Raw genomic sequence first — 21,114 nt, 5'->3', positions numbered from 1 at the left:
CATTAAGTTCTCAATAAAAAGATCCAGACTGGGCTGGGGATTTAGCACAGTGCCACCGCACCTGCCTCGCGAGCACAAGGTCCGGAGTTCGATCCCCGGTACCAAAAAAAGATCCAGACTTTGAGAGCACAGGAAAGAGAAATGCAAATGTTCGGGTCCTGACTCCTTTTTCCTTGTGGCCACCACACCCCCCCACACCCCACACCCCGTCTTCCTTAGCTAAAGACAAGGTGCTCGGTGCTCGGGTGTATCTGGAGTTTTTTTCTTTTGCTCATTTTAAACTATTACCCAAGGGGCAAAAGATAAAATAATTTTCTTCAGTAAACAAGGAAAAAGATGCAGGTGTGGAAGGGGCCGCGGTGCCCGCGCCTTCACAGAGAACAGGTCTTCCTTCAGGTCAGTTGCGCCGTCGCCTTCCGCCTTCCGCCTTCCGGAAGCCAGCGCTGAAGAGCGACTCCCTCCTCTCCCTGTAACTCGCGGAAAGAAAACTCCTTTGTTTCTTCCCAAGTCGGTTTCTTTTGACCCCTCTCATTTCAAGATCCTTTCCCCCACCTATAACTTCTCCTTTTCTAAGTTGATGGGCTTTAATTTTGCCCATCAGACTATCTTTAAAGATCACCAGATAATATCAAGATTTTTCCTCAAAATTTTCATTCTAACATCCAATATACAAGTCATATCCAATTTTAATTCATCATAAGAGCCTAGAATTTTTTTGTTTTGGCCTCGAACTCGCGGCTGTGATCCTCCAGAGTCCTGGGATTACAGGGGTGCGCCAACCCTGGCCTAGATCCTACAACCCTAGAACCGGTGCTAATCTTGGCAGCTACTCCCTCGCCCCAACCCCCAAACGCAGAAATCCCAGGGAGGGTTTTGTTTTGGGGGTTTTTTTGGACCGGGGATAGAACTCAGAACCTTGTGCTTGCAAGGAAGAGGCGGTGCCACTGAGCTAAATCCCCAGCTCCCTTTTGTAGCATTCTTGCTTGTGGATTTGTACAACTGGACTTTGTAAACAAACATTAAGACTCTCTTGACTATCTTTGCCAGCTTCTACTCCTTATCTTCAAAGATACTGTGGATTATATTATATCGGAGTGGAAAATATACTTAGATTTAAAATTAAACTTCACATATTTACAAGATGAAAGTATTTCTAATACTCTGCCTACATACCCATAATTTAACAGCCCCAACATTTTATTAACCAGGGTTCTCTGGCCCCTGCCATGTTAGCAGATATTTGGAGTAACTAAATTCTTTTTTAGAATAAAAAAAGAGTAGCTTAGAGTAACCAAGTTATTTTTAGGATCAGATTTTGTTTCCATCACTCTCTGAAAATCCTATGTCTTCATCATATTCAAACCCGTTTCTTCAACACACACACACAATTTTTAAAATCTTTCTTTCTTTTTTGGGGACAAGGTCTTGCTTTGTAGTACAGCCTGACCTTGAACTCGATGATCTTCCTGCCCCAGCCTCCCGAGGGCTGGAAGCACAGGCATGTGCCACTACACCTGGCTCACACACTTTTTTTGAAAAACCACTGCCTATATATTCTATTCTTGAGGTTGAATTGGCTTTGAAAGTCTTTCGGTGCTGCAAAAGGATACAAAATTAAAAAAAAAAAAAGGATACAAAATTTAAAGAAGTAGCTGGGCATGGTGGTGCACGCCCATAATCCAGTACTCAGGAGGCTGAGGCAGGAGGATCACTGCAAGTTCCAGGCCACCCTGGGCTACACAGCAAGACCCTGTCTCAAAAAAAGGGAGGGCAGTGGGAGAGAGGCTATCATCCAAGTATGTTATATGCATGTATGAAAATGGCATAGTCCTTTTATTCTCTATATAGTCTATATATTAATATGTGCTAATAAAAGAATTAAAAACAAAAAACTTAAAGTAGACTAATCTCATGTACAAATGCACTATTTTCTGCCAAACACCATATATTTAAATTATATATTTTATTCTCTTATTTTGTAATTTTTAATAAAATAATTATGTTACCTATATATGTTTATAATTTATAATAATTCTCATATATTATAATTTTATTTTCTGGTAAAACTTCACTTCAAAATGAATGTTAATATTAAGGACTAGAAGATTTGAATATTTAAATATTTTTACTTAAGATACTGGTGGGGTTTTTTTTTGGTACCGGGGATCAAACTCGGGACCTTGCACTTGCGAGGCAAGGCAGTAGCACCACTAAGCTAAATCCCCAGCCCTTAAAATACTGTTTTTAGGTTAGCTGCTATTACTAGGTTTATGTTACATTAAAGTATTTAATTAAGAAACATACTGATTAGTTTTCCTGAGGAAAATTAGTTTCAGAAGCAAATAGCAACTTAACATTGCATATGTACCTGCTCAGCCCTTTTTGCTAATTCACGCTGTATTTTCCTCTTTTCTAACATATCCTGCTCGATCCTGCGTCTCCGTTCCTCCTCTGTTCTCTTCCTTTGTTCCTCTTGTCTTTGCTTCTCCATTTCAGCAAATTTACCTTTCACAGTACCTAAGAGTACATGAAAAAACATTTGATATTTTGCTGTTTCTTTTGCAATTTCATTCATAATTTTCCCCTCTGGGTTCTTTTACCTGTTAGCTTCGGGACATAGGCCTTTTCTGCTTTAGAAGACACTTCTTCCTCCTCATCAGAAGCAAGCATGTCCTTAATCTAGACAGTTAGATAAGTCAGGGTGAGCACAGGCCCCCAGTTAGGCTAAACCCTGCAACCGACCGCGGCCCTGTCATCTGCAGGGGATGCCTCCCCGCACCCCAGTGGGGCTGCAGCTGAAGAGTCCGAGCCCTGGAAATGTAATTTATAAACAGGCTCAGAAAGAGCGTAACAGCCACGAATTATAAAGTAGAATGATTGTACCCGTATGTGTAAGCAAAGGTATTTAAAATCTCTGCGCTGTTTACTTCTTGAATAGTCAGTCCATTTAATCTTTTCAGACCAAGACTGACTGCAGGTGACTGAAAGGGTAGAGAGTAAAACCGCAGATAAGGAGGGCTACTAAGTATGCAGGCCACAAATGAGCTTACAGATACAGAGAAACCCTGCAGTTCTAGTAAACAGGAAATGTTACTGTGAATATTAAACAATAACATTAAATAAAGTGTACGGTAAAAGTGAAAATGAAAGTTAGCACGAGAATAAAATAAAATAACCTCCTGCTTTCTCCTGTTCCATTCTCTCTCTCTAATATATTGTTCTTTTCTTCTCTGCTTTTCGTCTCTAGATCGCCTTTGGTTTCTTTCTTCCCTGGCTTTCTGCATGGCTTCAAACTTATCCTTCACGTCCCCCTTGCCAAGTTTGGGCACATAGGATTTGGGGACAGGTTTAGATGAAGAAAGCAGAATCTTCGTTAGAAGAAAATAAAGAGAAGAAAGATTTTTAAAAGATAGGAAGAAAATTAGGTGAAGATAAGCAATATAAAAGTACTTATTGAAACAGAAAAAGAAATGAGCTTGAAACCTTTATTTTAACCACTGCAACCTGATTAGGTAATCTCTACAACTCCAGCATAGAACATGAAATTACAGAAAATAGAAGAAATTGCATCAACATAAAATTCTTCTTTAGGAGAGAAGTCCCATTTTATGGGTAGCATTCCACTCAACAATAGAATATAAAAATCAAAAACTGAAATCTAATGAGAAAACAACTTATATTTTATTTTCCTCCTTCATTATTAAAGATTCAGATCTGACATCACTTGCTTAGAAGTTACTAAGACTAACTTCAGTAAAATATGTGGTGTTTTGTCTTATTTTATAAATTTGATTTTGTTTTTGAGACAGGGCCTTGCTATGTAGTCGAGGCTGGCCTCAAACTCGAGGCATCCTCCTGTCTCAGCCTCCCAAGCTGAGGTTTTTTTAAACTTTGTCATGTTAGGATATCTGTAACTGAGCTCATGTAAAAATTCTCAGTAACTACAGCAAAGAACCAAAGAAAAAGCTAAGAGAAACATTTTTACAGCTATTAAAAGAAGGCTCCTCACAGAAGAATCATTATCTTTTTCTCCTGTGAGTGTAGGTCGTATCTGTTTTGTTTTGCTTTTTTAGCACTGAGAATAACTTCTAAGACTCACCAAGACATTTAAAATTCTGCTGAAGCAGCCAGGCATTATGTCCACCCCACTCCACTCACAAGCTTAGTAATCATGCTTCCTGGACTCCAAATGAAAATACTGACCCAAGCTCAGCCTGTGGTTCGTATCTCTTCTCCTTTTCATCTCACATTACATTGTTAATCATGAGCTTGCCATCAAATGAGTGCCCTTCAGCGATGCTACAGTCAAGCTTCCATTTCCCTCTGTTTTGTTTTTTTTTTGGTATCAGGGATTGAACTCGGGTCCCTGTGCTTGGGAAGCTGGCAGTGGAACCACTGAGCTAAATCCCCAGCCCTTTTTTTCTTTTTTTAAAGTTTTTGAGACTTACCTCAGCCTTTTGGGAAATATCATTCATGTTTGCTCTGTGTGGTTTTAGGCTGATGATGCTTTATATATTTTTGCACCTGCAAAATAAATTTAAGTATTTTATAAGAATTTTAATGACCCCACTTTAAAATGTTATGCATTTCTGTCAATAGAAACAGCATTGAATTTCTCCTAAATAATGCAAGCAAGTAACAAAACTGTGATAACCTTCAGCACCTTTTCCCAAGAGTCAGGGTACAGGCAACACAGGTCCATGGTGTTAGAGATCCCTGGGCAAACATAGCAGGTTGAAAGGGTGTGTATTCTGTAAATATCTGATGTATTAGCCCAAAAAATATCAAATAGATTAAGGTGGATGATCATGTTTTTAGACCTTCTATCAGTCTTCACCTACCAAGAATTTTCTGTCTCTCCCTTTAATTTCATCATTTTGTTTTTTGTAATTTCAGGTTTTCTTTTAAACATATACACATGATTGCAGCATTTTCTTTTGGAATTGATCCTTTCATCGGTATGAAATTTCCCTCCTCACCCGGCAAGGTGATGCAACCTATAATCACAGCACTCAGGAAGCTGAGGCAGGAGGATCACTGTGAGTTTGAAGCCAGCCTGGGCTATGTAGTGAGTTCAAGGCCAGCCTGAATTACGGAGTGAGACGTCTCAAAAACAAAAAGGAAGGAGGGAAGAAAGGAAGGAAGAAAGAAATTTCCCTCTTCTTACTTCATTGTCTTGAAGTTATCTAATATTAAAATAACCATACCAACTTTCCTAGGTCTACAGTTTGGTGTACAATTTTCTATCCATTTACTTTCAACTTATTTCTGTTTTTATAGATTAAGAATTTCTCTTAGACACAGCATATAACTGGACTTTGCTTTTAAAAATCAATTTTTATTATGTCTGCCTTTTAATTTCAGTATTTCATTCATGACCACTGGGTCTACTATTTTATAGTTAATTTTTTGAGGTTGGGGTCTCACTATGTTGCCTAGGCTGGTCTCAAAATCCTGGGCTCCGCTGAGCCTCCTGTCTCTGCCTCCCGGGTAGCTGGGTCTCCAGGCAGCTGTTTGAATAGACCTTATTTGTAGAGCAGTTCGAGGTCCCCGAAACACTGAGGCAAGTCACGCATCTGCGTGAAAGCCCATACGTACCCCACCCCGCGAGCACGGCCTCCTGGTTACCAGTACCCAGACAGCACATCTGAGAAGGACCGTCCTTACCGCCCAGAGTCCAAGCTCCGATCGCACTGCGGGAGTGGGGTGCATGCAGTGCCAGGGATTCTGCTGCTCCCAAGCCCTCCGTGTCCCCCTCGCCCTTCCTGTGCCATGTGCCCAGTAACAACTGCAGATTCCTTTACTTGCCTCTTCCAGGCCCTCAGTGTAGCCCCCTGCAGATTCGCTTCCTTCTTTGTGCTTGGATCAAATGCAAGGCCTGTTGAACCCTAAGCTCACACTTTACCAGGAAGCTGCGGCCTCAGCTGGCTTCTCTCACTTAGTGAGGTGCATTCCAGTTCCTTCCAGTCTTCGTGTGGCTTGTTGACTCACCTACTTTTAATACTGGATAATATTCCATTATCTGGTCTAAATGCACCAGTTTATTTCCCCACTCATCTACCGAACACGCTGGTTGCTTCCAAGTTTTGGCAACTGTACATAGCCATGTGTAGGTTTTTTATGGACGTAACATCTCAATTCCCTCAGCGTAACTACCAGGAGGCATGATTACTGGGCCACATGGTAGGAGGTCATTTAGATTTCAAGAGACCAGCAAACTATCTTCCAAGGTGGCTATAAAAGTGTGCGTCCCCCAGCATGGATGCGAATCACTTGCTCCACATGCTACTCGCACTTGATGTCAGTCTTCTTGATTTTGCCCGTTCTTCCAAGTGGACAGTGGTATCTCAGTGTGGGGTGTGTGTGTGTGTGTGTGTGTGTGTGTGTGTGTGTGTGTGTGTGAGAGAGAGAGAGAGAGAGAGAGAGAGAGAGAGACACTGCAGACCAAACCCAGGGCCTTCACTTTAAGCATATCCCTATTCTAAAAATGTTTTTCGGGACCGGGGATTTAGCTCGGTGGTTTTGCCGCCTGCTGCACAAGCACAAGGCCCCGAGTTCGATCCCCAGTACCCCCCCCCAAAAAAGAACGTCCTTGTATATTTTGGGTAAAGGTCCTTGCTCTGATACGTCCTTTGCAAATACTGTATCCCGGCCTATTCTCTCCCCCCCCTCCCCTTCCCTCCCCTCTCTCCCTCTGTCTTCCTCTCTCACTGGCAGTTCATTCTCCTCACTTTTACAGAAGTCCCGCTTGCGTTCCATGGGCTGGGCCTTCTGTGTCATAACTAAAGCGTCAGCTCCAGACCCGAGGTCATCTCGCTCTTCCTGTTGCCCCTCAGGAGTTTACCCGTCCGGGTTTACATCTGCCCGTGGTCTCCTCTGGGGTGGATTCCGTGAGGAAGGGAAGCTGCGCCTAGAATTTTTCTCTTTCCAGTGTGGCTGTACCGTTGTCCAGCAGCCTTTGCTGGGAGAACACTGCTCCCCAACTGCACTGCCCACTTGTGAGTCACCTCCGAGCTCCCTGTCGGGACTCCCAGGGTCATCCGCGGCTGTCGCGGTTATCAGACTGGGGTTATCAGTCGAGCGCCCTGTGCAGCCAACCCTTGTGAGGGCCCTGCGCGGCCTCAGCTCCCACCTTACTCCGGCTCCATCAATCACATGGGCACTGGAGTCATCGCTCGTCACCACAAGGGGGCGCTGTCGTACAGTAAGATATTTGCGAGATCACATTCCCTGAACTTCTATTAAGTATGCTGTTATGATCGCTTTATTTACTTACTTGTTTAGGTTTTTTGAGACAGGGTCTCGTTATGCAGTTCAGGCAGGCCTTCAACTCACTATTTAGCCCAGGCTGGCCACAAATTCATGGTGATCCTCCTGCCTCAGCCTCCCGAGTGCTGGGATTACAGATGTGCACCAGCCACCACACTAATTGTCCTATTTATTATTTAGTATTGCTGTTCATCTCGAACTGTATCTACTTTGTAAATGGAGTTTTCTCAAAGGCACTGTGTATGGGAAAGAAGGTAGCATGGAGAGGAGAGGGATGGAACGTCCCATGGCCTCAGGCCTCCCGCGGTCTCGGCGCGTAACCTGCTGGACATCTTAAACTCCTAGTGTCTGTTGTCTTCGTGCTCCCTCAAAACCGTGCTGGTTATTCTGGATCTTTCCCCTCTCCACATAAACTCTGTTGGTCAAGGTCAAAGAAACAATTTATGAGGGTTTTTTTCTTTATCGCAGTCGCACTGAACCTGCACGTGGACTTAGGGAGAACTGCCAGGTCCGTAACACTCCTCTCGTGCCCGAACCCTGCCTCCTCACTCCTCCACGCCTCCTGGAGCTTCTCTCCAAGATCTTTCCTGCTTTGCGATATGCAGGACTTCACATCTCTTGCCAGATCTAAACACATTCACATTTGTTGGTTGAACGTGTATTAGTCCATTGCTTTTTATCACTGTGAGAAAATCCCTGAAGCAGGAGCGCGGGTCCGAGCGGGAGACCGCAAGCTAGGAAGCCGGAGTGATTTGGGACTCGGCCTCACTGTCGCCGGAGAGAACTCGGGGTCACGGGGGAGCCACCCGAGCCCTCCTGAGCACAGGCCCCGTGAGCAGGTCCCAGTCCAGCGTCCAGCCCAACGCTGCGGAAACCTGCCAGTTATTCTGCAAGCCTCCCCGCTGGAAGGCAGAAACAGCTTCACGCACAGCGGCGCCTCCTGCAGGCCTGCGCGGGTCGCTCTCCTTACTCCCAGCTCCGCCGGCTCCGCACTGGCGGCCCCCAGTTCCCGGCGCGCACAGTCGCTGGGCCCCCTGCAGCACGGGCCTCCCTCCCGCCTCCTGTGGGCCCACCATGCTCACACCCCGGCCTCCTGCCAGCCTCCCTCCCTCGCTCTAGCCAGCCAGGGCAGGGCCCACGGACCACTCATCTCAAAATAAAAAATAAAAAAGGGCTGGAGATGTAGCTCAGTGTGAAGACCCTGGGTTTAATCTCCAGTAAAACACACACACACACACACACACACACACACACGAAGACAGTGGTGGAGGAGGACCTTTGGAGTTGAGACATGAAACTCAATGAGGTTCTGTTTAGTCAGCCATTAGATAAGACAGTTACCTTTTGTGACTTTTTTTTTTTTTGGTACTGGGGATCAAACTCAGTAATCTTGGGCCGGGGATTTAGCTCAGTGGTTCCGCAGCCTGCCTTGCAAGCTCAAGAACCCGAGTTCGATCCCCGGTACCAAAAAAAACCAACAACTCAGTAACCTTGTGCTTTCGAGGCAGGCAGTGGAACCACCGAGCTAAATCCCTGTCCCTTTTGTGACTATTTTCCTTCCTTCCTTCCTCCTTCCTTCCTATCTCTCTTTCTTTTTCCAGTACAGGGACTAGAACTCAAGACCTTGTGCTTTCCAGACGGCCACAGCGCTACTGAGCTACATTCCCGGCCCCGACTGCTCTTCTTGCTGTCCTGCCCGATCAGATGGGCAGTTCTGTCCTCCTGTCCCCTACATATGACAGCCTGCCTGTCTTCCTGCTCGGGTCCTTCTCCAGCCGTTTCACCATTCTTTCCTGTCCCCGGCCATCCCGTCCGTCTGCCTTTTTTCACTGCTCAGGGTGTCTGCCCCAGATTTCAGCCCTTGTCCTTTCCTTCCCACTCTAATTTTTCTCCAGTGACTTAATGCACTCTGTAGCTCCAGTTACCTCCTCACCCTCCTCTCTTTAGCCCTCCCTCCCACATCCCTCCTGCCAAAGTCCTGCCATGACAGCCTCCCCAGCTGCATTAGCTTAATGATCTTCTCATCCCCTTGCCCCTTAGCTAACTCCTAGTCACTTTTTAGTTCTCGGATAAGTTGTCGCTGGCCCCAGGAAGTATCCTGTGACTCTGCGTGACTAGGCCAGGCACAGCCCTCTCCCGTTTGCAGAGCCCAGGGCACCATCTACAGTGCCACCCCGCCCTCCTGACCACCTCCTCCCCAGAATTTGAGGTCTTTGAGTGAAGACTATTTCTGTATACCCTCGTATCCATAGCACCTAGCATGTGCAGAGCCATAGGAGACCTGTGGAATCATTATATGCTAACTGTGAAGCCTTCCAACTCCCAGGTGAAGCTCTGTGAATGGTTAAAGACTGTGTGGATATAACATCCAGCTGTCATGGTTACTGCCATGAAGGAACATGATATAAACTGAACATGCCATTCATTCCATCAACGTTTGTTAAGCATCTACTATGTGCCAGGCATTGAGAAACACAGTACTGAACAGACAGAAGCGGTCCCTATTCTTATGGCTGTTTTGTTGACTGATTTTACAGTACTAGCGGTTGAACCCAGGGGCTTTGCACAGGCTCGGCAAGTGCTCTACCACAAGCCACACCCCTAGCCATCTATTTGCGTGTTGTTAATGGCCTCTTGGCGAAATCTCTCAACAAAAGCTTTTGGACTGCATTTTGAAGTGGTCTAGCACACTGTTGAACAACACTGGCAAGGCTCGAACATGAGACCTGAGATAGACTGGCAGGCGGCACATGCTGCACTCCGACCTTCATTAGATGCCTAAGGTCAGTGACTTCCACCCTCCATCCGCGCATGGCCCTTCTCTCGCTGCCGCACCGGGCTACTTCCTGCTCCCTGCCAGACTACAGCACTTAAGTTACAGTTGAAAACAAACTCTGAAACCCTTCCAGTATCCACAAAAAAACTGAGAAGAGTAAAGGATGCTCTGTTCTTTTAATTCAACTTTTATTCTCTTAAGAAACTGTCCACATTATGTTTTCAAATTACCCGTTGAATATTTTTTTTTGGTACTGGGGATCGAACTCCAGTCCTTGAGCTTGCACAGCAGGAGGCGAAACCACTGAGCTAAATCCCCAGCCCAACCCGTGGAATATTTACAGAAATATTTCATTTTTTCTCTTGGAAACACTCTCAAATCCCAGGTATTGTACATTAAATAGGTTCAGCTTTTGGTACAACAATCATGCCTCAATAATATTTGGGTTGGGTTGGGTTGGTTTGGTTTGGTTTGGTGTTTTAAGCCAGGGTCCCACTATGTAGCCCAGGCTGGCCTCGAACTCACATTTCATCTGCTCTCTCACTTTCCTGCCTATGCACACTATCAGCCACCAATTCACTGGCAAGTCCATAAATTTATATAGAATTTGCCTTTCTTCAGCACAGTGGCACCAGCTCCTCCTCTAATTCCTCACATTATCCTCACCAGAGCCCTCAGTTATAGTTACTATTCACATCTTACTATAATTTCCATTAATAATCTTACAAAGTGAGAAACTCCAAAATCCAGAGTACTCGCATTGACAGTTTTCTTTCTTTGAGAATCCCAGTGCACATTTGCACGCTATCCTTTCTTTCTTTTTTTTTTTTTTTTTTTTGGTACCAGGGATCGAACTCAGGTCCTTGCGCTTGCACAGCAGGCAGCGAAACCACTGAGCTAAATCCCCGGGCCCACAGTTCTTTAGAGAAGGAATTGGCCCTCTGTCTGCTGCCCTCCAGGCCCTTGAGGTTCCCACCCCGCTGTCGACCAAGCTCAGCTGGGCCTGGCAGCCTCGGTGGGGTCAAACCTCTCTTCCTATAGAGCTCAAGACTACCCGCGATAAAAGATAATTGCCAGGGCCGGGGTTGTAGCTCAGTGACGCTGCACCTGCCTGGCAAGTGCAAGGTCCTGAGTTTGATCCCCGGTACCAAAAAAAAAGAAGATTGCCAAAAAACAGAAGGCTTACATTTTTAGTTTACAGAATGCTTTATTTAGCTAACATGTGAAAGTATATAACCACATAAGAAAATGCCCCTATTGGAAGAAAGCCTATGAAATATACACCTGGATCTCAAACTCTTCAGGCCCAGGGCAAAAGTGTGGCCCTGTTATGGAGGACCCTAAGTAACTTTTGTTTATATAAATTATATCTATAGATATGTATTAGTAATTAAAACAGGGCCAGGGATTGAGCTCAATGTTTCCACTGCTTGCTTTGCAATCAGAAGGTCACGAGTTCGAGTGCCAGTACCAAAAAAAAAAATGTTGAATGCTGAAGTTCATACTTTTGAGCCAGGGATTTAGCTCAGTGATTCTGCCACCTGCCTCGAAAGTGCAAGGTGCTGAGTTCAATCCCCGGTACCACAAAAAAAAAGAAAACAGAAAATGTTCAAGTATATACTAAGTCATTTAAAATAAGAACCCGTTATCAACATAAAAATTTAAAAAAAATAACTCTTTTCCAAAATAAAAATAAGAAGTGTCACTGTTTTATTTTTTTTAATGTCTTTATATCTGGCTTGATAAAAGAATACATTCTTTCTGCCGCTGGCCTCACAAGCGCAATGATCTGAGTTTGATCTGTAGTACCAAAAAAAGACATACATTCTCATATCTGCTTCCACATTCAAGCTATTGGGATCTGTTGTTCTGATTGAAGTCTCTACAAAGAAAATACAACCTCATGCAGCTAAGTAGCTAGAGAAGGAGGAACCGCATTGACCCCGAAAGGGTGCTGGGGAGTCCCAGAGACTCTAGGTCACATTTGGAGATTTGCTGAATTATGGAAATGAACTTCCTGTCAAACAAGTCAGTTCTCACACTGGAAAGGCAGGGGTTAGACTAAGCACTTCTCACTATATTTTAGAATGAGAAATGAAAAGTGTTTTGTTTTTTTGAGACAGGCACTATGTTGTTCAGGCTGCTCTTGAACTTATTGTGTAGACCAGACTGGCCCAGAACTCGCAGTGATCCTCCTGCCTCGGCCTCCCATGTGCTGGGGCCACACCCGGCAAAAACTGGTTTAACAGTTTAATTCCTACAGGTTTCTATCTGGAGTCTCGTCCCTTCCGGATGTAGAGTTAAGTGACTTTCTCCTCTGAGCAGCAGAGGCCCACGGTCCCTGACCGCCTTTGAGGGGGGGCGGGGGGGGCGGGCAGCGACAGAAGCACCGCCCAGTGCGCTTCCTCCAGCCCGCTGGAAGGTCATCTAGAATAAGCGGGCCGGGCCGGCAGTGTCCGAAAGTGGGCTTGCCAAGTGCAAGGCCCAGCTTCAGTGCCCAGCACGCACACGCATGAAAGAAGATTAAGATTAGAGAGAAAACGCTGACCGATGCTTACGGCAAGGTGAACAGATGGTCCATCGGCCAGAGTTTGGTCACAGCAAAGAAGACTTAGGAAGACCTTTCCAGCATAACAGTATCCACGTTACACTCAGACGACCAAGGGTCCGTCACGGGGTTCAGAAGGAATACTGCAATATTATGATGGCCTGTACATGGTTTATCAGAAGAGTCACATTTTCTCCGTATGTGACAGATTAGGTCCATGTTTACAAGACAGAGAATCTCCTGCCTGCCGAACTTTATCCCTCTTTGAACAAATCCGAGGAAAAGACAGCCCTGGAAACCAAGTATGGTTGGCGGGAGAAGTTGACGGGCCCGCAACGAATTCCAGGTCCAGGCAGGAAGTGGGGGAGGGAATCGCGGTGTTTACTGGAAACAAGGGAAGGATCTGGTGTGGATGAGGGGGCTGGGCTGCGGAAGAGAGGAAGACAGGGGGAGAAAGCGTGAGGACGTACACCGGGGTGAGGGCGTGCACGCAAGAGAAGCAGCAGCCAAACCGGAAAGACAAGCTGGGCACAGACTGGGCAGGTCTCATGCCGTAATTTCTTTTTTGGGTACCGGAGATGGAACTCGGGACCTTGCGCTTGCGAAGGCAGGTGGCCCAACCACTGAGCTAAATCCCCAGCCTGATGCCACATTTTAGACAGTTCAGACTTGAGACTGCAGGCAACAGCAGGTCAGGAAAAGATTTGTTTTTAGCAGAAGCAGGCCTTAATCAGGTACACCCTTCAGGGAGGGAGGGAGGACTGGCTTCTAACAGTGCAGAGCCTGGAAATGAGGTGGGCGAAGGCGAGCAAGAGGATAAGTACAGTGATCTTGCCCAGAGAAGACAAGGGACAGAAATAGGACAGCAGCATCAGAAACAAAAAGCTAGAAGAGACATTTGAGAAGTGGAGCTGACAGGACATAGCGACCCATTATTCATTTCACAAGCATTTATTAAGCTCCTACTCTGTGCCAGGCACTGTCCTCGGCTGTGGGAGATAAAAGAGAATCAAAAGACACAGGCCCTCTCTCCTCCGGGACAGGGACACTCACACGGCCACGCCACGGGGTGCTGTGCCCCCGGGGCTGTGACCAGGGTGGTCAGCAGGGATGGAGGTGAGGAGGGAAGGCGGCACTGCCTAGATGAGCCCGGGGCTTCTGGGGCGGGCAAATGGCCGCCTGCCAGCCCAGATCCAATTGAGAAGCACGTCTGAGGCAGAAAACGAGTTCAGGTCCGACTGCCTGTCAGAACTAGGTCTTGAGTCGAGTTACACACGGATCAGGAATCACAGAGTTTTAGAATTTATTTTCTCTTTTTTTTCTTTCCGGTACCGGGGATCAAACTCAGGACCTTGAGCTTTAGAGGCAGGTGTGGCACCACTGAGCTAAATCCCCAGCCCTAGGACTTATTTTCTAAGGTTCTTCCAAGTCACATAGTCCAACCCTTTTATTTACCATGGAAGAAACGAGGGGCACAAAGATATTCAGGGACTTAGTGAAGGTTATAAGCTGCTGAGTAGCAAAGCAAAGAACTAGACTCCAGGCCTCCTGACTTTTAGTCATTCTATCACTACCATAATTAACATAAGACATTACATATATAAAATAATATGCCCTATGGCGATACCGATGTTGGTGTCAAATGGGATAGTAATTATGAAATAGACCTCAAGAAGTGTTTGAAAATGACTTAATGACTTGATAAATTATGTTTCTGGGATAAAAAAATTTCCAGGTTGGATACTGTCTTAAGATACGGAGCTCAAACTACCATATAAGAACATACCTAAATTTCATTGGGGAATATAACAATGTAGCAAATCTCCCCGTGTTCGGGAAGGGACTCCGGGCCCCACGAACCCCAACACGTGCTCTCCCACTCAGCCCCGCCCACGGCAAATCCTTCCCAAAATACACATGGTCATGCTTCCGCTCTAGAATTGCAGCAGACCTATGTTTAACCTCTAATTTTTCTAAATTTAATTTCCCTTCACGTTTTAGATATGTAATTAAAATATTTCAAGAGTAGCAAGTAATGCTGGAATCAAGAAAAGAATTTGGGAGCACAGCTCTTTACCACCTACAGCAACTGCTTCGCTGTATGAAACCTTAGCTTTTTCCTGGGGAGAACAGACAGCTAGCTCTCAATGCACATGACACTGAACTCAAGCCGGCTTTGTCTCAACTTGTAAGACAGGTTTAACTGCAACTCTTAACTAACTCTATGCCACAAGTGAATGTCAACTCTTACTGCCTTCGGAACAAACAACAAAATTGCTCTGAGCTTCATAAAAGGTGAACCTAAATTTTTATTGTCGCGCAGGAAACATAAATGTAAATATTTAGCTTTATTATAGTTAATTAATGAAGGCTGCAACTCTATAGTTTAAGAATTATGCTATGGGGTGGGGATTTAGCGCAGTGGTTCTGGCGCCTGCCTGGCAAGCACAAGGTCCTGAGTTCGATCCCGGGTACCAAAAAAAAAAAGAGAATTATGCTATAAAACCTGCCAAAGCCTCATCACAACACAAAAATATGAAATCAGATCCTATTTTACTTATTGGAAATAGACTTTTTGCTCCTACCAATACACCATTTCTCACTGAAAATCGAGTCTTACTTTTTTTTTTTTTTTTTTGGTACTCGGGACCTTGTGCTTGCCAGGCAGGCAGCAGAACCACTGAGTTAATCCCCGGCCCAAGACTCTTACTTTTGGTCTGCCTGACATTCTCCTGAAGTGACTGCATGACACTGCGTTCACATGTACTTTACACAGCGCTCTGGCCACTCCAAGGCCCCCCCACGTGAAAGCTGCTGCGTCCCACATAGCACCACGAACACACACAGCAGGACAAGCTGCACTCGTGTTGGAGCCAGGGGATGAAGGGGCAGCAGTAAAACTGTGGGACCCAAAATGAGCCCCGGTAAGAAATGACTGCTGCCTACAAAAGGCCGCCTGAAGTGACTGAGCTAATAATTGGACGGGCACGGGAGGGCTCACGCTCAGCTGAGCATCAGGGACAGTCAGAAACCTGGGCTTTCGGAGTCAGAAGCCGCCCAAGCAGAGGGCTGTGGTGTCGCCACAAGGGCAGCACAGGGGACAGAGCTGGGGACAGAGCCCAACAGCAGCCCAGGCCTCCTGCTCCAACAGATCAGGGGCAGGAGGCAGAAGGAAGTCAGCACTGTGATTCATTCCTCTTCCTGGCCAAGCTCTGGGCATCTGGAAAGGCTCCTGAACACTTCTCAAATGCAAAGGGAATGAGCTCCCAGGACAGACTTGTTTACCTGAAATATCTCCCCTAGGCTTTCTCTACCCCGAAAGTGAAATTCTTGATTTGTTTTGGTTACTGATAGAGATCTAGATCCCTTCCAGGGTGGATCAACAAACTGTCGATGAATGCTAACTCTTCCTCTCCCAAGGCACAGGATCCAAGAACAATTGCTAACCTAGGATGGCTACATTTAACATCCAAGTGCTCACGGGGTGTGGCCTGTGAGCCTAGCACTCTGGGAAGCTGAGGCAGGAGGATCAAAAGTTTGAGCTCAGCCTGGGCAATTTAGCAACTTGGTGAATGGGCCTACCTTAATAGGAGAACACCTTCTCTAGTATCCACGGTTTAAACTCTAAATAAAACACAGTGTGTCAACGTGTCGATCCAGCCACGGAGACAGGGAGGCGGGCTCTGGATGAGCGGCATGGCCCTGCAGCCATCCCACGGACAAGGTCGCCAGCAACTACGCCACCAGCTTAAATCTGAGTAACCCTCTCGAGCGGGTGTGAGGCCTGTAACATATATTATAAAACCAGAAAACCCGACAGCAGCTACAAGGTGATGGGGACACAGACTGATGAAACAGGAGCAGAAACATGAAATAGTTACGAATGTTGAAAGTCATTTTCCCTCTGAATTATAAACTACCAGGCTGTGTGCATGGCCTACATAATTACAAAATTCGCCCAAAGCTCTCTTTCCTGTTGACCTTTTAGAGCTGCCTATCTGCTACGCACTTTTCTTTTTTTTTTTTTGGACCGGGGATCAACCTCGGGTCCTTCCACTTTTGAGGCAGGCAGCGGAACCACTAAGCTAAATCCCTGGCCCATCGCACTTTTCTATATTCACTGGATTTTCTCTCTTTAGACATATACAGCTCTTACGTATTTATTTCAGCAACACTTTTTATTCCTGTAGGGTGTTTCAAAGATACCAGGTAGTTTTTTGGGTTTTTTTCATAGATGAAGTACATATACCATTTCAAGCCACTTGGGTTCTATGCACTCTAAATCCCCAATCCCTTCCAAATATACATATTTAGTTTTCATTTTGTTCACAGATGAAATTCTAACCTAAAAACTTCAAGAGAAATTTCAGGAGAAAAGTACTGTTCAGAAACCTAGATAATGCATTCCTTTGTTGATGCTAAATATAGTCACCTCACGATGACATACATTTGACAAGGATCAGCCTTACATGTCAAATTTTCAAAAATAGCACAGATTCCATTTTAAGGTGCACAGGAATTATTGCTACTCACTACATTTCAATTGAAAATGAATTTAAATTTATAAAAAGTGCATTATATCAGTAACTAATGTGGAAAAGTGGATTTAAAAGAATTTGTTGTGATTTTTGCTCACAGTTCTTTAGGCAAGTTGTTGTTCATAAAACAAGAATTACACACATTTTTCTTGAAATTATTCCTCAGGAAAAAAATTATTCTTTAGAAGCATCAGTCAAAACGTAAGACACCAGCCCAGGGATTTAGCTCAGTGGTGCCACGCCTGACCTGCAAGCCCAAGGTCCTGAGTTCAATTCCCGGTACCGGGGCAAAAAAACAAAAATAAGGTACTTTCAGAAACTGGTGCCAAGGAAGACGAAACTGAAATCAGCTACAATAAATAATCAAAGTTCATTTATACTAGAGATCTCTTTCCCTAAAATTTCTTTCCTTCATTTGATAAATCATACGTTTCTTTTCTTGCCAATACCCGGAAAGGCAAAAGAATTTCAAAAACGATTATCTTGACTGATTAATCGCAGCAATTTAACCAGTGAAAGGGTAGGCAATCCCGAAAGGGAAAATTGTGTGGTCCACTTAATGCCGTGCGACTGAGACGGCATGAACAGTTCAGTTGGCTTCGTCCCAAAGGAAACCGGCGGTGCCGGCCCGGCCGGGGTTCGGTCCCCGGCCCGGCTGCTCCCCTCCGGCCGGGGTTCGGTCCCCGGGTCCCGCTGCTCCCGGCCTCTCCCCGACTCCCCGTCCCCGCGACCTTTAACAAACGCGAAACGAACACCTCAGTCCCCGCAAAGCCACCGACCTCTCCGCGCGGTTCCTTCCCTCCCAGCGGGTGCAGCCACGCCGGCTCTGAGCCCCCGACCCCGGGCGCCGCCTCACCCGCCGCCGAGTCCGCCGAGCCGAGCCGAGCCGAGCCGAGCGCCCAGGCCGCGCCGGCCGTGCTTCCATAAAAGTCCCGGCGCCGCCGGCCGCGCATTCCTGACTCCTCGCGCAGCTGTCCCGCCCGCCCCGCCGCCCGGCCCTGGAGCGCGCTCCTGCACTACCCGCGCCAAAGCAGTGCCCGGGCGGCCTGGCCCCCGCCGGGACAGCAGCGGGCCGCCCAGGCAACACCTGCCTGCGGCTCCCCCCTTCTAGGCCACGGAAGATTTGACAGAAAAGTTGCAGGTGGAGGAGGAGGGACTTTTCTGTATTAACTTCCACCTTCGGGGTGTGTGTGTGTCACTGGGGACCAAGCCCAGGCCCTTTGTCCCCCCCCAGCCCGTTTATATTTTGAGGCCGGGTTTCCCTAAGTGGCGAACTTGCCCAGCCTGGACTCGAACCTGTGAGCCTCCTGCCTCGGCCTCTAGCGCGCTGGGATTCGGGGTCTGCGTCCTCGTCACGCCCAGCTTCACCTTTTCTTAACTCATAGCAAACCCCCACTTCTAAGCTCGGGAAGGCGCCCACCCGAGAGGCCCCCGCCCGCCACCCGCCGCCTACCACACCGCAGGTCACTGTGGGCGGCCAGGCCCGGCTGAGCTCCCAGAAGGCCTGGTCCTCCTGGCCGGCCCTCCGCTGTGCCCAGCCTGTCCCCTGGGAGAAGGCCTGTGAGTGGCAGCCACTCTCCTCCGCTGTGGACCAGGCCGCTCACCTAGCTTGGAGGCGGAGCGCCAGACAGGGTCTCTCCCAGCACGCGGCTTTCAGTCCCTTGCCCTGGCTGGCTCATCCTGGCCGCAGGGCCTTTGCACAACCCACTCCCCTGCACAGACTCCCTCTGCCTCCCTCCCCGACTCCCCGCTTCCGTGTCACTTCCTCCCAAGGCGCGTCCACCCTAGGTGCCCTCGGCCCTCCTCCTCATGTGGTCTGTAACCGCCCCGCTGGTCCCCCCAGGCTCCCCAGCTGTGGGGTTGGGTCTTCTCATTCAGGGGACGTCAGTGTCACCTACCAAGGTCCCCGCAACAGCGAGGATCCCGCTCACGAGTGCCCTCCAGTGGGAGAACAGTGAGTGAGCCGTGCGGTGCTCCAGGCTGTGCCGGAGATCAGGAGACAGGGAGCAGAGCCTGCTGGGGCTTCAGGACCAGGAAGGGGGGCGGTGCAGAGAAGGCCTAGCAGGAGGGATTCTTGAGGAAAGTGAAGCCCTCTCCGCACTTGCCTCTTTTGTTACTGTCACAAAATCCCCCAGGCTGGCAGGGGACCGGGTGGGGCTTGCACATAATCCCAGCACTAGGAGGCTGAGGCAGGAGGGTGACCTGAGTTTGCCGACAGCCTGGGCTACACAGTGACACTGTCACAAAAACAAGCAAGCAAGCAGGAGGCTGGCTCACGTTGGGAGGTTTATTTGGTTCACAATTCTGGGCCCAAGAGCAGGTGCCAGCCTGAGCCAGGCTCTGCTGAGGAGCTCTGGTGGGCACCCCAGTACCAAGGGGCCAACTCGTCAACCCCCCACATCCGAGCCCCGACGCCAACTGCAGACAGCGCATGTGGTGACCCGGAAGGGGCGACACTGCCAGGCTCAGCCAGTTCTGGGTTCGCTTTGGGCGGGACTCTGATGGCAACTGGGGAGCGGCAGCTGGGCCTCTGTAGCTGCTCCCAGGCCTGGGCCCAAGGGCAGTTCTGTCCTGTCGTGCCCGTAAACACCCACCGCAGGCTCCGACCGGCTCTGAGCCCCATCAGCGCTTTTCCCCAACAGCGCCAGGATTCAAACCCAGGGCTCGCCTTGCTGGACGGGTGCACTATGCCCACGACAACCTCCTTCAACATCCCAGAAGCAATACACAGAAACAGAAAAATGAAAATTGTAGTTTTTATAAAAGCTAAATTGAATGCTCTGAAAAGACATGATAAAGCCAAATAGCCCACAAAAACTACCATCAGGATAGGGTGTGGGGAGACAAATGTGAAAAATGGGGCACACATTTCTAACAATCTGGACTGGCTGTTTTTCATATACCTGAGTCCCTCCCTCCCGTCTTTCTTTCTTGGCACTGGAGGTTGAACCCTGAGCACTGAGCTACATTCTCAACCCTACACCTCTTTTTGAGACAGTTACTAGTTACTTTTCTGACACCCAAAGTTAAAGGAGGAAAGGTTTAATTGGCTCACAGTTTGTAGAGGTTCAGTCCATAGTCAGCTGCTTCAGGCAGGGTGGCATGGCAGAGGGGCATCGCAGAGGAGAAACAGTTCATGGTGGGCAGAAGGCAGGGTGCAGCAAAAGAGTGAAGCAGCAAGGAAGCAGGAGCAAATGACAAGTGACAAGCAGTGGCCCTCTCTGTCCCTTATCTCACACCCAGGGTGGGGCAGCCTTAATCTTAGCATCACAAGGTGAATCAATCCCAGCATCACATCCTTGACCCCAGGAGCACACACCCTAGATCCAGCCACCTTGGAAAAGCCCCACCTAGGACCACATGAGCCTCTGCAGACATCTAGACACAAGCCATGACAGTCAGGGTCTTGCTAAATTCCCTGGGCTGGGCCCAAACTTGTGACCCTCCTGCCTCAGCCTCCCACAGTGCTGTAGTCACAGGTGTGCACCACCATGCCCAGCCAGTTTCTTCTCTTTTAAAACATGAAGGGTCTTAAAATCCCAGATGATGCCATACGGGTTTAGTTACAGTAACAAAGCCATCTTGAAATAGCAAGTGAATACTCCAGCTAAAAGCTTTGATGCCATATCAAAAGACTGGCCAAAGAACGTACACTTATTCATGCAAAATCAAAACATCTACATCATCTAACTCCCTGCCGCAGTATCTGGCCAGCAAGAAGACAAAGCATCACCTTCTGGTTTTCGAGTCTGTGCAGTCCTCTCCCGGGTCAGGGCTGGCCCGTGTGCCCAAGCTGCTGGGAGCCAGGGGCGCCGCCACATCTGGGTCCCCAGCGGCCAGCAGGGCGACTTGAGCCCCAGTCTGCAGCCAGGGGAGGGGAGCGGAGAGGAGGGCGCTGACTTGTGACCTACATCTGTACCCCATCTTCTGCCACAGCGCACTGCGCCCTTCTGGGTTCCGGGGCGCAGAGTCCAGCGTGGATG

General features: G+C 47.7%; 1 protein-coding gene across 7 annotated transcripts in view; it reads right to left on the bottom strand.

The window, feature by feature from the left end:
- The window catches only part of Nexn (nexilin F-actin binding protein), a 48,449-nt gene that overhangs the window by 22,744 nt on the left and 4,591 nt on the right, over positions 1-21,114 (bottom strand). For 3 of the 7 annotated variants that reach the window (XM_087212951.1, XM_004841406.3, XM_013070942.3), the window contains exons 1-5: positions 17,911-18,061; positions 4,449-4,524; positions 3,177-3,368; positions 2,601-2,679; positions 2,369-2,517 (exon numbers count right to left, since the gene is read on the bottom strand). In XM_087212951.1, coding sequence (XP_087069077.1) covers positions 2,369-2,517; positions 2,601-2,679; positions 3,177-3,368; positions 4,449-4,475 — 447 coding nt within the window. In that variant the 5' untranslated portion in view covers positions 4,476-4,524; positions 17,911-18,061. Of the gene's footprint in view, positions 1-2,368; positions 2,518-2,600; positions 2,680-3,176; positions 3,369-4,448; positions 4,525-17,910; positions 18,062-21,114 lie in introns of those variants that run through there. The other 4 variants (XM_087212953.1, XM_004841408.3, XM_021255492.2 and 1 more) reach the window with 3 other exon arrangements.

Source organism: Heterocephalus glaber, unplaced genomic scaffold, assembly GCF_053883595.1.
Source record: "Heterocephalus glaber isolate CG9 unplaced genomic scaffold, H.glaber_assembly_v1.0 deba00001442, whole genome shotgun sequence".
NCBI classification, from domain to species: Eukaryota; Metazoa; Chordata; class Mammalia; order Rodentia; family Bathyergidae; genus Heterocephalus; species Heterocephalus glaber.
The sequence above is the reverse complement of the archived record's forward strand: the minus strand, read 5'-3'. Positions and strand labels throughout refer to the sequence as shown.